The sequence below is a fragment of the Nothoprocta perdicaria genome, unplaced genomic scaffold (assembly GCF_003342845.1).
Source record: "Nothoprocta perdicaria isolate Ctin4 unplaced genomic scaffold, notPer1 scaffold_165, whole genome shotgun sequence".
Classification (NCBI taxonomy): Eukaryota; Metazoa; Chordata; class Aves; order Tinamiformes; family Tinamidae; genus Nothoprocta; species Nothoprocta perdicaria.
In genome coordinates this window covers 1292825-1309686 of record NW_020454816.1, presented here as the reverse complement: position 1 = coordinate 1309686, position 16862 = coordinate 1292825, and the positions used below count along the sequence as shown (strand labels likewise).

Here is a 16862-nt window from a genome sequence, read left to right as displayed (position 1 = left end):
GTTGCTGAGCAAACCTGGTTTCAGTTTGTAACACTTGGTAATTCCCGAAGGACTCCAAAGGAGAGCTACACCACGTGTGCTACTGGGAAAAAGAACAGGTTATCTTGTCAGAGTCTTCAGTGCTGGCTTTTGGTGCACTCCTGTTAGAAAACTTGGATCCAGTTGTCTCAGATTTGGCACCCAAAATAAGATAATGGAAGAAAACACTTTGTCCAAAGGGCAGTTGCCAAAAAAAGAAGGAAAAAGAAATCCAGACATTTGCTCTGCAGCCACTAGATCAAAATTCTCATCGGTTTTCAGGCAAAAAACAGGTACATTGTTGGTCACAACTTCACCCCAGTAGCATTAAATCTAACCAACAGCAAGAGGGAAAGTTGGCAGTCGCAGATGTGCTCCTGATGGCTTCACAACACATTGGCCACAAGGCCACACGGAGGGGCAGCAGCCCCTGTAAGAAGCAGCCTGCGAGGGGCTCCGCGGGTGCCCTGCGCTCCTACGGCAGCACGGTAAGGCTGAGGAGCTCAGGCCCTAGGCCAGGCTCAGCAGCAAGCACCTCCTCACACTGAACTGCACCCAAAGGGTGCCCTGACCCGCAGGGTCATCTTGAAACACGGGGATTTGGGTTACTGCTTACTAACGTGGCTCCACAAAACTGACTTTCCAGCTCTGGAGGTTTGGCTGGAATTAAACTGCTCAATGGGTTGTCTAACTTGTCCAATTAACTCATAAAAATTCAACAGAGTAATTCCTGGGAAGGGGTTATTCTGCATGCAAGCCTCGGGGGAAGCCTCTTCCGAACACCACTAGTCCCGGGGCTTCCCCCGGCGTCCGTGGGTCCGGCTAAGCCACACGTGCCGCTTTTCCACTCTTCCTGCAAGAAACGGGGAATTTCTCACCTTTCGACGGCTGTGAGAAGAGCAGAAGTATCGGAGCATGCCATGCGGCAGGCAGTATGCAGCCTTCCATGGTGCTTGACAGAACCATGTTCCATTCGTATCGTTCTACCACATGGTTAGATCAAGCACAAAGGAAAACCCCACGGAGAGCCAGAGTCAGAGTTAGGCAGCGCCAGAGAGAGAGGAGCGTTGAGAGGAAGCAGCCCGGAGAAGCACAAGCCGAAGGGTCCCCCGAGAGCTGCTCTCCATTCCACCCATGCAAAGAGGTGCCGGGCGGCCGCGGGAGCTCCCTGGAGCACGACTGGGTTAGTGGACAGGGACAGAGCCCGCGTGGCGGCCAGGACAGAGCTACGTGAGGGACAAGCTACCCCAGGGCTCCTCCTTGGAGCACGCGCTGCCTCGGCGCACACCCAGCGCCTGCGTGAYGCTGCTCTTCACTCGCTGCCCATGCCCTCCCGGCGTCCCCTTTCTGTACAAATGCTGCTTGGTTTCCCCCCATCATTTAAAAGCCAATCTTAAAATACTACAAGAATAGTGGTGAGAAGCCAATGGCCACATTTGGCCATCAACGCTCCCCATGAAGTCCCACCTTCTGTCCCACCTTCTGTCCCACCAGTCGATCATGCTGGTGGCACTCACGCTGATGGTCCATAATTACCAACTCTTTTTCTCTTTTCTTAACTGCACTTTAAAACACCCTAGAAAACACACGTTACTAAAGCCATACATAAGGTAAACAGGACTATTTCATTATTGTTTGCAAATACTTGCAGGGTCTCGCTCATCATTTGCTGATGGAAGCACTCCCTGTTCCCTGCAGCCCAGGTGACCTCACGTAGCTTTACTCCTCCTTCCTCATTCCTGCATCCCTGGTGTACCAAGTAGGGCATTCRGGTCTGCCCGGAGAGCTCCCACCCAAATAGAGCTCCCATTGGCTTTGGTAACTGCAGAGCCAGGCTGGGAGGGTGCAATTCTGGAGGTCACATTCCCAGTGCACTCGAGTGCACTTCTGGAAGCCACATTCCCAATGCACTCAAGGGCAAAGCCATCRAGGGAGGAAGTCGCCTCTCCTATGAGCTAACCAGAATGTTTCGTGGGACTTCAGTGAAGGTCAAAGCTGGCACCTTAAATTAAGGCCCTTAAATAAACCCCTTAGTCGGGGTTTGTATAAAGAACCAAGCCAGTGTCAGGCAGGTTATTCACAGCCTGCACACAGAGCAAGAACTTGAGCAGAGGTGCCAGGCAGCAGAGCAAGGGGCTCCACTGCAGCGCCTTGTTACGACMCAGCATCATTCTGCAGAAAGACAACGTGCAAATTACTCAGGGACACCAGGAACCAAATACAGAGTGAACTTGGTCACGTCACACTCTGGGTTTGCATGCTTACTGCACCAAAAATAGGATAATTTGCCTTATTTCCACTCTTTATGTTCTCTAAGGAATAAACTGCAGCAGTGCTTTGAGGGAAGCTTAAAAACATAAAGTTTTTTCTCCCAAAGCTGCCAAACTAGTCAGAGTTCTCCCTGATACAAAAGCTGGATTATTAATTTTCTTGCTTGACTCATGCAAAATGACACAAAATCATATTATTAATTTTCTTTCATGACTCATTCAAAGCATGCCTGAACCTGGTATCCATACCTCACTTAATCAGAAATTAAACACRTAACTAGCATTCCTGCCAATAATACAACAATTCATCACTTCTGGCCTTGGTTCCTGGAATAATTTCCTCCAAGGACCTCTATTAAGCAAAGAAATATCTCCTACCTTCCAAATGGGTTTATATAACACATAGTGATTTTAGTATTAAGTAGGATCTCTGTAATACACCCAGTCATTTCCATGTCAATGAACTCTTTTCAGTCTTACCAGGAATCAGTTTGGCCAAAGCCCTGCCAACATCTTCCGGAGAAGCCTCTAGAGGTTGTTTTGAAGAAGTCTCTCTTCCTCTGCTGCGCTAATTAAACACTGCTCTCGGCAACTGCCTGCGCTAATCACCAACCCCAACGAACAAGAGGTACCAGTGCATAAAGAGAAGGCTGCCAAAACCCTGATTTATACTCCCAAATACACGAGAGGTGAGGTACTCCCATGGCACTTTCCTTTCTGCTTGTTGCAGACTACTGCAACAAATGTGAAGGAACAGAGCAGTTTATTTTTCTTCCTTTTTTTTCTTTTTTTTGGCAGATTAGAAAAAGCAGGGAAGCACAATGCTCTTTTATGCACAGAAAATTACACTTCAAAAAAAAATTCAAGCACTGGTTGTATATAGAGATCATTCTACATAAATTTTGCAAAACATATTGAAAAAGGAGTATTAATAGTCATAAGTATTGACAGTTCTACTAAAAAGAAAGAATAAAAGAAAACCCTCTTCTAGATATATTCTCTATTCCCACAAAATTGTAGGATTTGGTGCCAATGTTGATGCTGCTCTGGAATCAGAGAGATGTTTTGTCTGAGGTTTGCTAGGAATTTGCACATGGGCCCCTGTTTAATCCACCTGGTCAGCCTGTAGCACCTGCAGGAGACGGGCTCAGCCTCAGACCAACATTTCATGTCCCACTGCAGGCGCCAACGTTCCTGCGTTGCCTTGAGCTGCCCAGCTCTCTTCACGCCGACGTCTCCCCCATGATCTTCTTCATCCTGCTCAAGACCAGAGCTGGCATTTCTGGTGAGTGCTGCTCCACTTGGCATTTCTGGTGAGTGCTGCTCTGCTTCAGCTCCGCTTCAGCTCCAATTCAACATGTGCAAAGGCAACGTGATTTCCTCCCTTCCCCTCCAGACCCTAACCCACCACGAGGAACCGCTTCAGACAGAGAACTAACTTCTTCCTACCGTATTTTGGAGATGTCTGAGCGGTGCTGGCAACACTCTGCTCATAACAGGGGCAACACAAGATGTASGACAGGAGCCCTAGGCATGCCAGGTCTGCAGCTACCTCCCGGGAGTGTCACTGAGCCTGGCTTTGGTTAGGCTTAACAAGAGACAGGGTCGCAAAGAGAGGGCATTGCGCAGGCAGGTGCTTCCTTGTCCTCCTCCTGTTACTCGCAGCCCTCTCTGGAACTGAAGTAGCTAATTCAATCAATTATTAGATCAAATGTATGCTCCAATGCAAGAGGAAGCAGTAAGCCAGGCTTAATTCTTAGGGCTTCAAATACGAACCTAATTCTTCTTTCTAAGAGCTAGAAAGGGCTTCAGTGATGTGATACTCACAGCTACTCATAGGCTTTGATCACTGTCAGAAACGGTGTGTGGAGTTATGGCAGGCAGACCTTTTACTGCAGGTAAAACGGCAGCATTTTGCTGTTGCTACTGAAAAAGGCAATATTCTCATTTTGTAAACAGAAGAGAGGATTAGTCCCATTCCCCTGCTTTCTCTTTCAAGAAATCTAGTCTCAGATTCAACATTTGGGGGAAGGGCTGAACACGAAGATAGTTTATTATTCTTTTGGTTCATCACATTAAATGGAAGACAAAATCCCACAAGAAATTAGTGTCCACTGCGATCTGAGGCTTAAACTTACTAGACGTTACAACCAGCAGCCTCGCCTGTCTCATAGCTGCAGGCAAAACCTTGCCTGTTCCCCTGCTGTTCCTTCATTTCATGGTATAATGCTTCCAATTCTCCTTCCACAAAGAATAATGTACATTATCTTCCAGTTGCACAGAATCCCTGTCCTATGACAACTCATAACCTTTGCAGATGTTGCTTCACCACCCCCAGGAAAAGTCTGAGTCATTGGGTTCAGAGAGGAAACAGGCACTGAGAAAAGTGCCTTGAGGAATCTGAAAAAGAAGGAACGCTCTTCCAGCTCCAAAGGGATGATGGGGAGCTGCGGTTAAAAACTGAGGGAAACAATATGAGAAAAAAGCAGTTTTCTAGATGTATTTCACTGCACTGCGTAGCTTTGCCCTGTCCCTGGGCAATGCAAAGCACTGATGAGGAGTCTCACTCTGAGTGACCAAGACTTGCAGCCCTGGGCTTCTCTGCCCAGCGATCTGCTCTGTTACATCCTGGGATGAAAYGGATCCCTCCAAACGAAAACATGGAAAATTCCTGCTAAGAGCCAAGTCTGAAACAGCCAGGATTCCAAGGGACAATTTGATCCCAGGGACAGCCAAGGCTGTCTGCTCTCTGCACTGATTTACAAATTGAGCTTCTCCTGTGCCATTAGAAGTTGCCCATTTCATGAGAGCTGTCGATGCTCCAAACTCCTGGTGTCCCACCGGCTTCTGGGGATTGTATGGGCAAGGATAACTTCTCCATTGAGCTTTCGAGCAGAATTAGCTTTCATCCAGCTGAAATCTTCATTCTGAGGCTGCACAATCCTTGTCCCCCGCCTTCTTAAGCCAGGTTTATGCCTTTTCCATGTGGTTGTGAYACACTGCTAGAACTGGAGAGCAAGGAAGAAACAGCCTAAAGCCTTAAGGAAAGGCCCCCCCAAGTAAGAACTCCCACAAAATACTATTCTCCACATCACCAGGTACAGCSTTCAGCACTGCCGCCCTTTCTGCTATGACCTTTCATAAATGGTGTTTGTCTTGTTCAAGAGCCCATAGCCTGTTCGARGAACACATACACACACATCACACATTGACTTCTCCAACCTATTAATAAAAGCAGGAGAAATAACACCAGCGAACAGATTTATACTGATCTGCTTCTGCACTGCACTGACTTATCTAAATTATATTCATGCGTTTTCATTTCAACTTGCTTTAAATATGAATATTACCCACTAATTATCTTGTTACTATAACGGACACAATGCAAAAACCTAGATAAAAGTGTGTCATAATTTCACTTTTGCATAGAAATTCGGTGGCTCGAGACACAAACGATTGAGGACTTGAACGAGTACGCCCAAGACCTGCCTGCAAATGAAGTTCTCCTTATTTTATTCTCCTCCTAAAGAGAGGGTTGAGCTCAGCACCTTGCTTGCAGAGGGCTTGTTTTGGGCTGCTGCCATTCAGCGCCGCGCTGCATCCCCATCTAGTGTCATCAGCCTTCTCCCACCACCAACATAATTAATCACGGTCTTTTTTCCACAGGGGAAGAGCCCAAATCACAGCAATTTCTATAGAAAACACTGCAAGATACTCCATCAATAACAGTCATTTTTCTTCTCAATACACACTAATAGATTTTCCCACTGAAACCAGCTTGTCTTGACAGCGTACCTGAAATGCAGTTATGTGAAACGCAACCGATAGAAAGAACACAAGAAGAAACAGCCTGCTCAGTTGTGCTGAATAAGGCCATAAAAGTCCTTTTATGGAAAGCTAGACCATAAATAAAGGGTTAGGGTTCAGAAAGAGGTGGTTATGCTACTTTGCACGTTATTTTCAGGTAATGTTTCCATCAGGCTTGCCACACACAGTCTTCTCACTGAACTGTAATACAAGCAATGATGCAAAACTTGCTGAAGGTGAAAAATGCACTAACTCCAACAGGAGTTTTACATGAATTAATACACAGTAGTTATGGAGAACAAAAATAGGACACATATAGGAGCCCCCTTCATCTCCCCGTCACCAGCCTGACCCATGCCCTTGGTCCAAAACGCCCTGTGCAAATGTCCAGCCCAGAGCATCTGCAGCCTTATGGGTCCCAGACCTTGCTGCAGCTCAGCTCCCACCCAGGCCAAGAAAGGCTCTGCCAGAACACAAATTGCATGAAGATCTGCTCAGCGTCCACCCCTCCAAAATACGACATTTGCCACACGGATTCATAGACATCTTCACTGTTTTCCTTAGACATTTCATAAGCTAGCAATCCTTTCAAAATTAAATGTCACAAGCGTCTCCCTTTTCTTTGTTTTTATTTCTTTCAGACGCAGAAGACAGACTGCCTCCTTTTTTTTATTTTTTTTTTTTTTTTAAATCCATACAGTAATTAGTTTTCGGGGGAACTAACTCAATTTTCCAAATGTAATTTGAAAAGATGCTCCGTAATATCCATTATAGCAAACACTGTCCCGCAGATTCGATTAGCGGGCCCTCTGGAGCTGCTGCTTTCTGCCTTGCGAGTGCAGTACAGCCGGGATAAATGAATTACCTGAGCAGCGGAACTTCTTGCTCTTGATCTGGCTGATGCGTTTGTTGGCAAGGCGACGCGGGCTGCTGCATCGAGCGCCGCTGGTTTCTATCGGATTATCCTGCAGGTAATCAGCCAGCCACTTCAAATGGCAGTCGCACACAAATGGATTCTGAGCTAAATGGCTGCGGGAAGGATGGGGTGGTTAATCAGAAGYGACCTGTGACACTGGGCTCCATCACAAAGGCGAAGCTGAAGGGTCAGGGAATGGGATGAGCGGGCGAGAGGCTGGGCCTGGCGGAAGCGGCGCGGGGCTGTCCGTGAACGGAGCGCCCTGCGAGCTGCCGCGCRGCGCAGCTCGTTAAGGAGCTCGGGGAGGAGGCAGAAATTAATGCAGCAAAGCCTGCTTGAAAGGACACGGAGCTCCTGGCTGCACAGCCGGCTGTTGTCTGCCGAGGTATGGGGCTCTGTGAGGAAACGGCACCTGATGGAGGGATCCTTGTGTAGCCTGCTTTAAAAGACATTTTACTGGCACGTTCGCCTTCCAAGGACCACACTGGGGATAAGTGCCAGAAAGGTATCAGAAACGATGCAGAGGTCTCTCCTCCAGAGGGAAATTTATGTTTGTCTATATTCATCGTGCCTAGCAGAATTCGCCATACAGTTATTTCCTGCTGGATCAGATTTTTTAGACTTTTCAGAGTAAACAGTTAATGCAAAGTAGAGCTGGACCCTATCCAGTCCCCAGCATTTGCAGGACATACACCCACAAACTGGAAAAGCAAAGTTTTCAATTGGATAGAGGTAGACTTTATCAGTAAAGTCCTGCAGAGTGTTTTAGAGTAAAGCAGCCTTTCCCGGCTGCTGCTATGACTCGTGTTTGACAGCGCTGAGCACTGCAGCAGGCCTCCTTCAGGGGCTGATTGTGATCTCTGCTAAGTGCACTCGCACTCAGCCCTGCAGCTTCAGGGCCCTACATTAACTGGGAACGCTGGAAAAGGACACATGTTTCAATTTGATTCTGGGCAGAGGTGTCTATCCTATAAAGCGATATCCTCAGGAGAGCTCTGTTCTCTTACTATTCACCTATTTTTTTCTCACCTGGAGAAAACTTCTCTCCCTTTTTTTACATTTAAGAACTGTCACTTAAGATATATATTTATATATATTATTATTATTATATATATTTATATATATTCGCTACATACATGCAAGGAGGTTTATAAAGATGCTCAAATACATCAAAATACATGCACAAAATATGCTAGGAAGGGACTGTTTCTTGGTTTTCTTCATATCAGGCTGCCAACTGCTGCCTGAAAGATTACTATCACCTTATTRTCTTCCTACAGTTTTAGGATAAAACCTTAGTCCATGAAATATCAAGTCATTTCTATACTTTTGCTTCCAATTTCGTTTCTGATCCCTCTCCTCCTAGTACTAATGCCTTGAATTCAAGGACTCTCAGAAAACGTTTTGTGGATTTTCTTCCTGGATCAAACAATGTAATGCATCATTTCCCCTACGTGGAATGGCAGCTGACACGTAGTTCCAGAAGTCAGGAACTGCAGAGCAGGACTCAGCCCCGGAGAGGAGGGAGACTGACTCACCAGCTCATTAAGAACCATTAGGCAGTGTTTTAACCAGTCTGCTCTTCATTTATTGCACAGAGCCGAACTCATGTATTATCTTCCTAATGAACAACCTAAATGAATTATTAGGGGAGCTTAATACATTTATGACAACTGTATTTCTAGGGGCAGAATGYAGCAATATGTGGCTACACTGAATTTATTCAATTCTTCTCTTTTCCTTGCTCCTTTTATTTCTGCAGAAAAGGAGGGGCCACCGCCTTGAGGTCCCTTCCAAACTGTCTTCATGTCAGAGGCAAATCCTCTGCAAAGACAGGCAGCATCTTTGGGGAAAAAAGGGAGAGCTGTCGTRTGGGATATGTCTGCATACTCACAGCGTCTGGATCGATCGGAGAGGTGCAAAGAGCCCCTTGCTGATGGTCTGCAGTTTGTTGTCATAAAGAGATAGCAGTTTGAGATTATGCAGACCTTGGAACGTGTTTACCCTCAGGCAGTTGATCTTATTGGCATTGAGAAGCCTGAAAACAGAGGAAAGGTTTATAATGCAGTCATCTTGCAATAATCAAATAGAGACAGACTGAACTTTGGGGTTGAATCCAAAAAGATCTCAACCCAGACAACCAAAGCCACCCCATATTTGAAGGCATTCATTTGCCTKCTACGTTAGAAAAATGCGAATACCACAGTCGACATCAGTACTTTCATACCCAGAGGAATATGCAGACACGTAACAGTGCTATCTAGCTTAAAATACATTACTTTTTTATGTACAACTCACCAGATTTCATCCAAATTCCACATATATGTTTAAAGAAGACGTCAGACAATATATTCTGCCAACGGAAGTTGAATCTACATAGGGATGGTGAACACTGCCTGCCTCGCTACTCCATCCATCCATCCATCCACCCACCCACCCACCCACTCCATAACGAGAATCTTCTTTCATCTTCCTCTACTAGCAGTTTTCTTAAATCTAAATGATGTTTCTGAAGTTTCATATATTATGCCAAGCATGCAGTGGTAACTTTACCAGGGAAGGACAGAAAATGTGATTCTGGAAACAGCAAGGATCTGGACTAAACCTCCTGAAAGGTAAGGTCACAAGCAGTGGTACGGGCTGCCCAAAAGGCTTGGGCAGTCTCCATCCTTCAAGGGTTTCAAGCCCGGGCTGGATAAAGCCCCCGAGCAACCTGGTCAGCCGTCACTGCTGGCCCTGCTTTGAGCAAGAGCTCGAGACGCCCCTTCTAATCTCACTCATCCTGCAATTCCATGAACCTACATCATGCCAGTTATGCCAGAATTGTGAACAGCTTTGAAGAGCAGCACAAACAGCATTTGGGCATCATTTTCCTTTATTCTGCACATCTACCAGTCAGTAGACCAGTCAGTAGAATTTAATCAGTTCAGTCATAAAATCTCGGACGGTACTACTGCAAGTTCTCCTATATCGCCTAGCCAGAATCCTATCAGCAGTGCCAAATACATATGGTCCTAACAGCAACCGGGAGCTCTCTTAGAGACCATCACACAGGAGCACGCACTGATTTTCATTGTCATCTACATATGTGCAATACACCACTTGGAAGGAAAACTGGTAGGAGACAACCTGCAACGAGAGAAAGGCTTCATACTGCAACAGTGGGGCTCGTCGGGTCCTCTGTACGGTGCCTCAGGAATAAATCAGAAGCAAATGCTTTTAGCCTTAGAAAGGAGAAGGGATTCTCTGCTCCTTTGCAAGCCAATACAGGATCTTAAACAGGAAACAAGAGAAGGTTGCAAGAGCGTTTGCCTCGCTAGCCCCCAGAAAATCACTACTCGTTCACTTGGATTTGTTGACACACCATGGAAAAAGCAGTTTAAAAGAGAAGGTCCCATAGAAGGTAGTGATGGACAAATAAGCTTTTTTTTTTTTTTTTTTTTTTTCATTATACAGAATCATAAACTGCACTGGTATGACCCTGCTGTAATTTATATTTTTGTGGCTGGTAATTATGTGGCACCTAATCCACACTTCTGCTGACTCCACCAGAAGTTACTGGGTGATTTTCACATTACGATGTAGGAGCAATTGCTCCAATGCATCATACAGTGAGATTTAGCTCCGACAGCAATGTCATCTTTTAGTACTTGCCTCTATAGCCCTCCCTAAGTCCAAGCCAAGGCAATATCCCTTCTCCTGGTGCTCATGCATTATACATTTCTCATTCAAGCCTGGGTCTTATCTTCTCCACAGAGCACAGGTGAGCTGGGGTTGAGCAAACGCTCAGCGTGGGCCTGGACACCAACTGCYGCAGGTGCTTGGTCCAAGCTCGCCGGGACCACAGTGAGCGTGTGGGATCTGAATTCCTTCTYTCATCTGTTTCCACAAAACACGAATAAACCCACTGGGTAGGGAAAGGGAATTTGCACAGCGGCAAGTTTTCCTGGCACCAATTTTGCATGACTGCTTCTATTCCATTTCTACCCATGGTGGTATCATCAGTGACACTTCTGTAGGGGTTAAAATACAAACCATGGAGACGCCCCTGTGCATGGGCACAGATGCACAGGCCCCTCTGCTGCAGCACGCWGGAAGGAGACTCGGACACGCAGGCGCACGGTGAGAAACAGGCGCTCGGGTAATGGGAACAGCACCTATCCTGCCTCTATGGAACACACTTCTGYAATACCTAAATCTAAAGAGGACAGACGGTAACTGAACTCAAAGTTATACAAATATGGCCATACTGGGTGGACCAGGAGATAATTTAATATGGTGTTTCTGATCAGAAATCAGTGAGATAAAACAAAATTTAATGAGAAGCTGCGAGAAAGCAGAATAACCCATCCTCTACCAAGTTTTCTTCCTGCTCATTGAAAGTTAGAGGATGAGCTTTGGCCAGGAGCCCTAATGTTTATATCCCCTTCAAACCTCTTGGCTCTATCAGAATAGCCACTYGGGATACTGCACTGGATGGAAATTCCAGGTCTTCGTTAAATCCTTCTCAGCTGTCACAGCCCCACTAATGGCAGGTAATTACTAATTAGGTCTAYAAGGTTGACCTTGCATATAGTTAAAAGTGATGAGAATTGATCTAACCTAACACAAAGGCAGATGAAAAAGATGCCTTTTGTAGCAATGGGAAATGCTGAGCTTGCTTAAACCCTGAACTATGTTCTARAAGAGACCAAAGGTTCATTCTCGTTGGGCTCACGCTGAAAGAAGTGACATTAGCCTTTCAGTTACCAAGATCTATTTTACTAAGCCCTRCGTGGTGTTTCTTTTGTGCCAAATTAGAGTGAAAGTTATTTCCACTAATTTTCCCTTTTTTGTTGCCAGCTCAATGGAGAGGGATTCACACTGAGCTTCCAGCTGTGGTGCAGCCTTCCTTGGGTGGATCAAAACTCAAGCTGCAATAAGAGCATGTGATACCTAGAGAGATGGTGGATCACGAAGCCGAGCCTCCCTTCCCATCCCCATGGACATGTCAAGGCCACGAAGCCAAGCGCAGCCCAATCGCTCTCCCAATGCTGCTTCCCAAGGGGGTGACTTTGGCCACACACTGAGATCCTCACGTGCTTCCGCTAAGCCCTCTGAAGGAGCCTGCACTGCTGGACCAGCTCCACAATTATATCGGATGCTCCTAAGCACCATCTGCATAATTAACATGGCTCCATAATTGAATTATATGCCCAAGCACAGTTTCAAGTGATTAACATGTAAATAWTATTTTGAACTCCAAAAAGAAAATGAATGGGAAAATTGCTTTTTTTYCCCCCCCTTTTTTTCAGATCAAGTGGGGACGTTGTGATGGCTTTTCCTCTTGACACAGGTGGTGTGTTCAGCTCGGTGAAGCCAGGCAATCAAACCCTCAGCACAGAGCAGCACAGGGTGAGCACTGCAGGGGCAGCCTGGCCAGCCTGGCGCTGCAGGATGGACCGGGAATCATCGCAGGGACATGAGCCAGCCCAGTCACGCAGGGACAATGACACCGTCCTTTCCATCCGCCTGGCCTTATGATGGGGACAACAGCACAAGGAGGATTAAAAAGCCCAACAGCACATCCAGTGTGCTCTGGGAAAACGGAAAAACACACGGGTGTAAAACACACGGGAGACTGGCAAGGAAGAGGGAACTGAAGTTGTTTGCATGGGTAAAAGCAAAACTCAAATATGTATTACTTTAATTGGACAGCAATAGCCTCTGGCCAAAGTCTTCACTTACATTCAAGGGCCTTATAGGAGAGCAGAGAAACGACTCAGTTGGAAGAAACCATTCCTTAKGGTTTATAATTCTTACAAGTTAACAAATTCCACGTTCTTTTTGGCATCTTCTCATGGGATTTGTAAGGAATCTAGAGCTGTGCTTTGCTTTAGCACAAGGATTAATAGGGGAAGCCCTGAAAAAGACCTCGTCCTTGGGACACGGAGCAGCAGCGCTGAGCCCCGTCTAGCAGCAGCCTATTGGCAAAACAACTATATGAGAGCCCAGGAGCATCTTGGAAGGATCCGGAGGACAGGGAGCAATCTGGCTGCCCCTCACGGTGTCCAAATGTCTGGGCAGCTCCTCAAATGCACATTTCCTATCGTGATGCCTGACCACCGGAGCGTCTGTCCGCTCCAGCTGGTAACCCTCTGTGTGAACTCCCTGCCTCGCTCCCTTGAACCAGCTTCAAGTGCCCCTCCATGTGCAGGAAACTGCAGGAGGAGCACGGTGCTGACAAATTTCTTCCAACGAAATCAGAACAGAAAACTCATGAGCTGAATAAGGAGCCAAAAAGGAAGCACCGAGCACAGCCTGGGAGTCTGAGTTCGGAGGGTTTTTAAAGGCCTCATTCCTCACCCAAACACTTGCAAGTCCCGTTGAATGACATGTGCACGACAACCCTGTGACCCTCATGGTGCTGCTGGTGAGCTACAAGCAGGCGTCGTCACAGCACCCGCAACCCCGTTACTCCAACGGCGCCCAGCTTGGGGCTGCAGATAAGGTCACAGCTGGGTTCACACAACCACGTCACAACCCACGCGCACYGGGCGCAACCTCCTGCGCTCCCAGCGCCTGTTTTAGTGCCGGGAGGAGCAGGAGCGGCCGYCGCGCGAGCCCGGCTCGGCGCTGGCGTCAGGGCGGCCGCTCAGCTCCGCGCTGACGTCCGAGCCCAGGGACACGGGCAAGGCGGCCGCGGCCTTTCATTAGGACCAGGCTGTAATTGCATTTCTGCGCCTGGCAGACGCTGCTCCCTCGCTTTAGCTGCACCTATTGAGTCTAGCAATCTCAGCGCAACGGCAGTCTAAATGCAGAAATCCAAGGGAAAAAAAAGCTTGAGRCGAACAGCTTGAAAGTAATAAAGCTGTTAAGCAGGGCTGTCCTGGGCTAGAGGGACCAAGGAATCCCGAGCAAAGCTCCTGCAGGGCATTTTATGTGAGTTTAGAACCTGGGACTGGTTGCTCAGGGCTTCCTTGAGACTGGCCTTGAACCTCCCCGCGCGGAGGCRGCGCGGGCTCCCTGGGCAGCCTCTTCCAGCCCCAGGCTCCTGCCCCTCTGCAAACGGTCCCGTGCAGCTGGAATCCCTCTTATTTTATCTCTCAGCCATGGCAAAAACGAAGAATTCTGTGGAACAAAATGTTATGCATCACTTAAAGATCACTATAGGGAGAGACTACTGTAGGGGGCTTGGGAATGGCAAAYTGGCTTTTTGCACTCTCGTATACAGATGGCATTTTGTATCACTGTCTAGTGCTAATATGTATATAACAACATTATGTATATAACACAAAAATACCAGAATCGATGCACATGCTTTAGAGCCATGCTGCATGTCTTCCTTTTTAAAATATTTTGCATAGCTCTGCGCTTCACTGGATTTGCTTTGAGCTTTTAACAAGCTCTAAAAGTACACAAGGAAGATTTGGCAGATACTATTTTAAGCTCTTAAGTACTGGAATTTGGTTTAGAATTACAAATGAGCACCAGCACTTCAGACTTGACAAATTTGCCACGGAATTATTTTCCAAGCAACCTCCCTGAAGAGATGTGGAAGCCCAAATATCTCACTATGAACCRAAGAAGAGTGAGCAAATAAAGCAGGTGAAAAGGAGAACTACTCAAATCAAAATTTGACTGGTTGAGTTTCAGGAAGAGTGATAAAAGCAATGGCTTTTGCAGGCACACACACAACTTGCCACTTTGCACAATTCTATTTTAAATAAAGGTCAATTGAAATAGAAAAGATTAGATCTAGTTCTAACTAAGCTTGGAAGATCAATTCTTCATCACTTAGAGTTACCTGTCACTATCTGGTACTATTGTCATTACTGGTCTTTTTCCAACCATGATGCACACCCTGAGTTCTCCCCGATGATCAAAGGCTTTATAGGCATAAAAGGAAAAATCTCTAAGTTTTTGGGTTAATTTTATGAGGAAGAGGAATACAACACATGACTGCTTTCCAATTTTATACACCCCCAGAGTATCAGGACTTCCAGCAGCATCAAAACAAGAGTCCAGAGCACGGATTCCTTCTTGCCCCCACAGCCTGCCCAAGCGACCACGATGATCTTGACCACAACACATAAGATCAACAAGCCCAAGCACTCTGATGATTGGTAACTATGCAAAATAAATTTGTATTTCCTCAAGGAAAAGGGTTTATTGAAAACTGATACTTGTCAGACATTTGAAAAATGAGGTTATATCCCCCTATATTATTTTGCTATATTTTCTCATAAAGCATTAGATTTTATGGTATCTTTGGCTTCCAGGAAAAGAGCATTATGAAGCATTCAATGTCTAGCTGTAATAAAAAGGCTCTTAWAATGTTTGCTTTAATATGGCTGCATGGAGCAAAGAGCATTTACTTGGACATGGAAAGGACGGGTGATGGAACGTGGCGCCCGTTATCCGCAGCTTCCCAAGCCAGGAACCTCCGTGCGCTGCATCCCGCTCCATGCACCGGCTCCCCGTGCAGCCAGTCACCCACCAGCAGCTTCATTTGTCACAGGGTGGCCAAAAAGGAGCTGAGCCAAGTTCAAACGTGCCCCTGCACAAGCCTGGCATGCGCAAGGGGCCCTGCCCACCCTCCAGGAGCCCCAGAAGATAAATGGGGTGGGGATCTGCACTGGTGGCAGCTTCCAGCCCCACCAGGGTGAGCGTCAGGCCAGCTGGGCTGGCACTCCAACTGCCAGAGGACTTCCTATTCTTCCAAYATTCAGATGCAGGCTCGACAAACCAGGAGAATTAAGCAACCACTTCTCCCCAGCTTGGAGGGGTTCTTGTGGCAATAAAAATCACAGTTTTCTGGAAAAAAAAAAAATTAAACCTACACCTTTCTGGAAAACAGAATAGCTCTCAAAAATGCAAATCAACTAAAATTCTCAGAAGACCCTTGATTCAGATACTAGATCTTAATGAAAAGAAGGGCGTGTGCCCATTGCACCAAGGCTACCACAGCCACCTYGAATCCTGTCTCCCGAAAACCTCACAGCACGTGAGGAAGGTGATGGTGTCCAAGAAACACTTCTGTCCCCTAGAACACACATGCAATGTGTGGGGGACTCGGCAACGACCTTTGCTGCTGTGCTGGTTACAGCTGCAGATTTAGGAAGAAGATTTGCGAAACCAGCAAATTAACAGAAATCCAATTATGTGGTGATGTGCAGGGAACTACATATATTACGTGGGGAACACGTAAGAGAGCTAATTAAGAGAGCTAATTGCAATGATGCCTTCAGAAACTGCATTTCAAATTCACCTCGATTGGGTTAAAACAATAAACAGGGGAGATTCTTGCCCGTGGCTGGGTGTTTTCCTGCCGCGTCGCCACYGCAGCGCTACCTGACAGCCAAGCGGGTCTGATGCTCTCAGCCTTGTGCCAAGTAACATCTTAATTGATACAGAACCTACCAGCACTCCTTTTTTTTTCTGGTGGTGTGTGCTGCCTTTCCATAATTCCRGTGTATTTTCAAAAATGCTTCATCTCAGGCTTAGGAAATTACGCTGGCTACCAGGATGCTTTAATCAGAGCCGCCTTATCACTGTGTCTCCAGACTAATAAGGAGAAATCCAATCTAGAGCCCACTGAACACTAAATTAGATCTAATCACAGGGCACTTTTCCAACTATTCAACAGCAGGTCTAAGACCAATGAATGCCATTTGTTTTTTAGGTATCCATTAAAATACTACAGGCAGTCCCATAATAGCTGCTTCAGAGCCATGATCTGCAAAGTGTGCAGACGTTCACTTGCATTTAAACCCTGCTCACTCAACACCAGCCTTGCCAAGAGCGACTCTGCATTCCAGATTTTCTCAAAAGCCATCGATGCCTCCGGAGGAACTGGCCTGGGAACTCTG

General features: G+C 46.5%; 1 protein-coding gene across 1 annotated transcript in view; it reads right to left on the bottom strand.

Annotated features, from left to right (window-relative positions):
• SLIT3 (slit guidance ligand 3) overlaps positions 1-16862 on the bottom strand; it is a 337579-nt gene that overhangs the window by 93525 nt on the left and 227192 nt on the right. The window contains exons 13-14 of the mRNA XM_026035707.1: positions 8906-9049; positions 6961-7124 (exon numbers count right to left, since the gene is read on the bottom strand). Of these exons, the coding sequence (XP_025891492.1) occupies positions 6961-7124; positions 8906-9049 (308 nt within the window). The remainder of the gene's footprint in view (positions 1-6960; positions 7125-8905; positions 9050-16862) is intronic.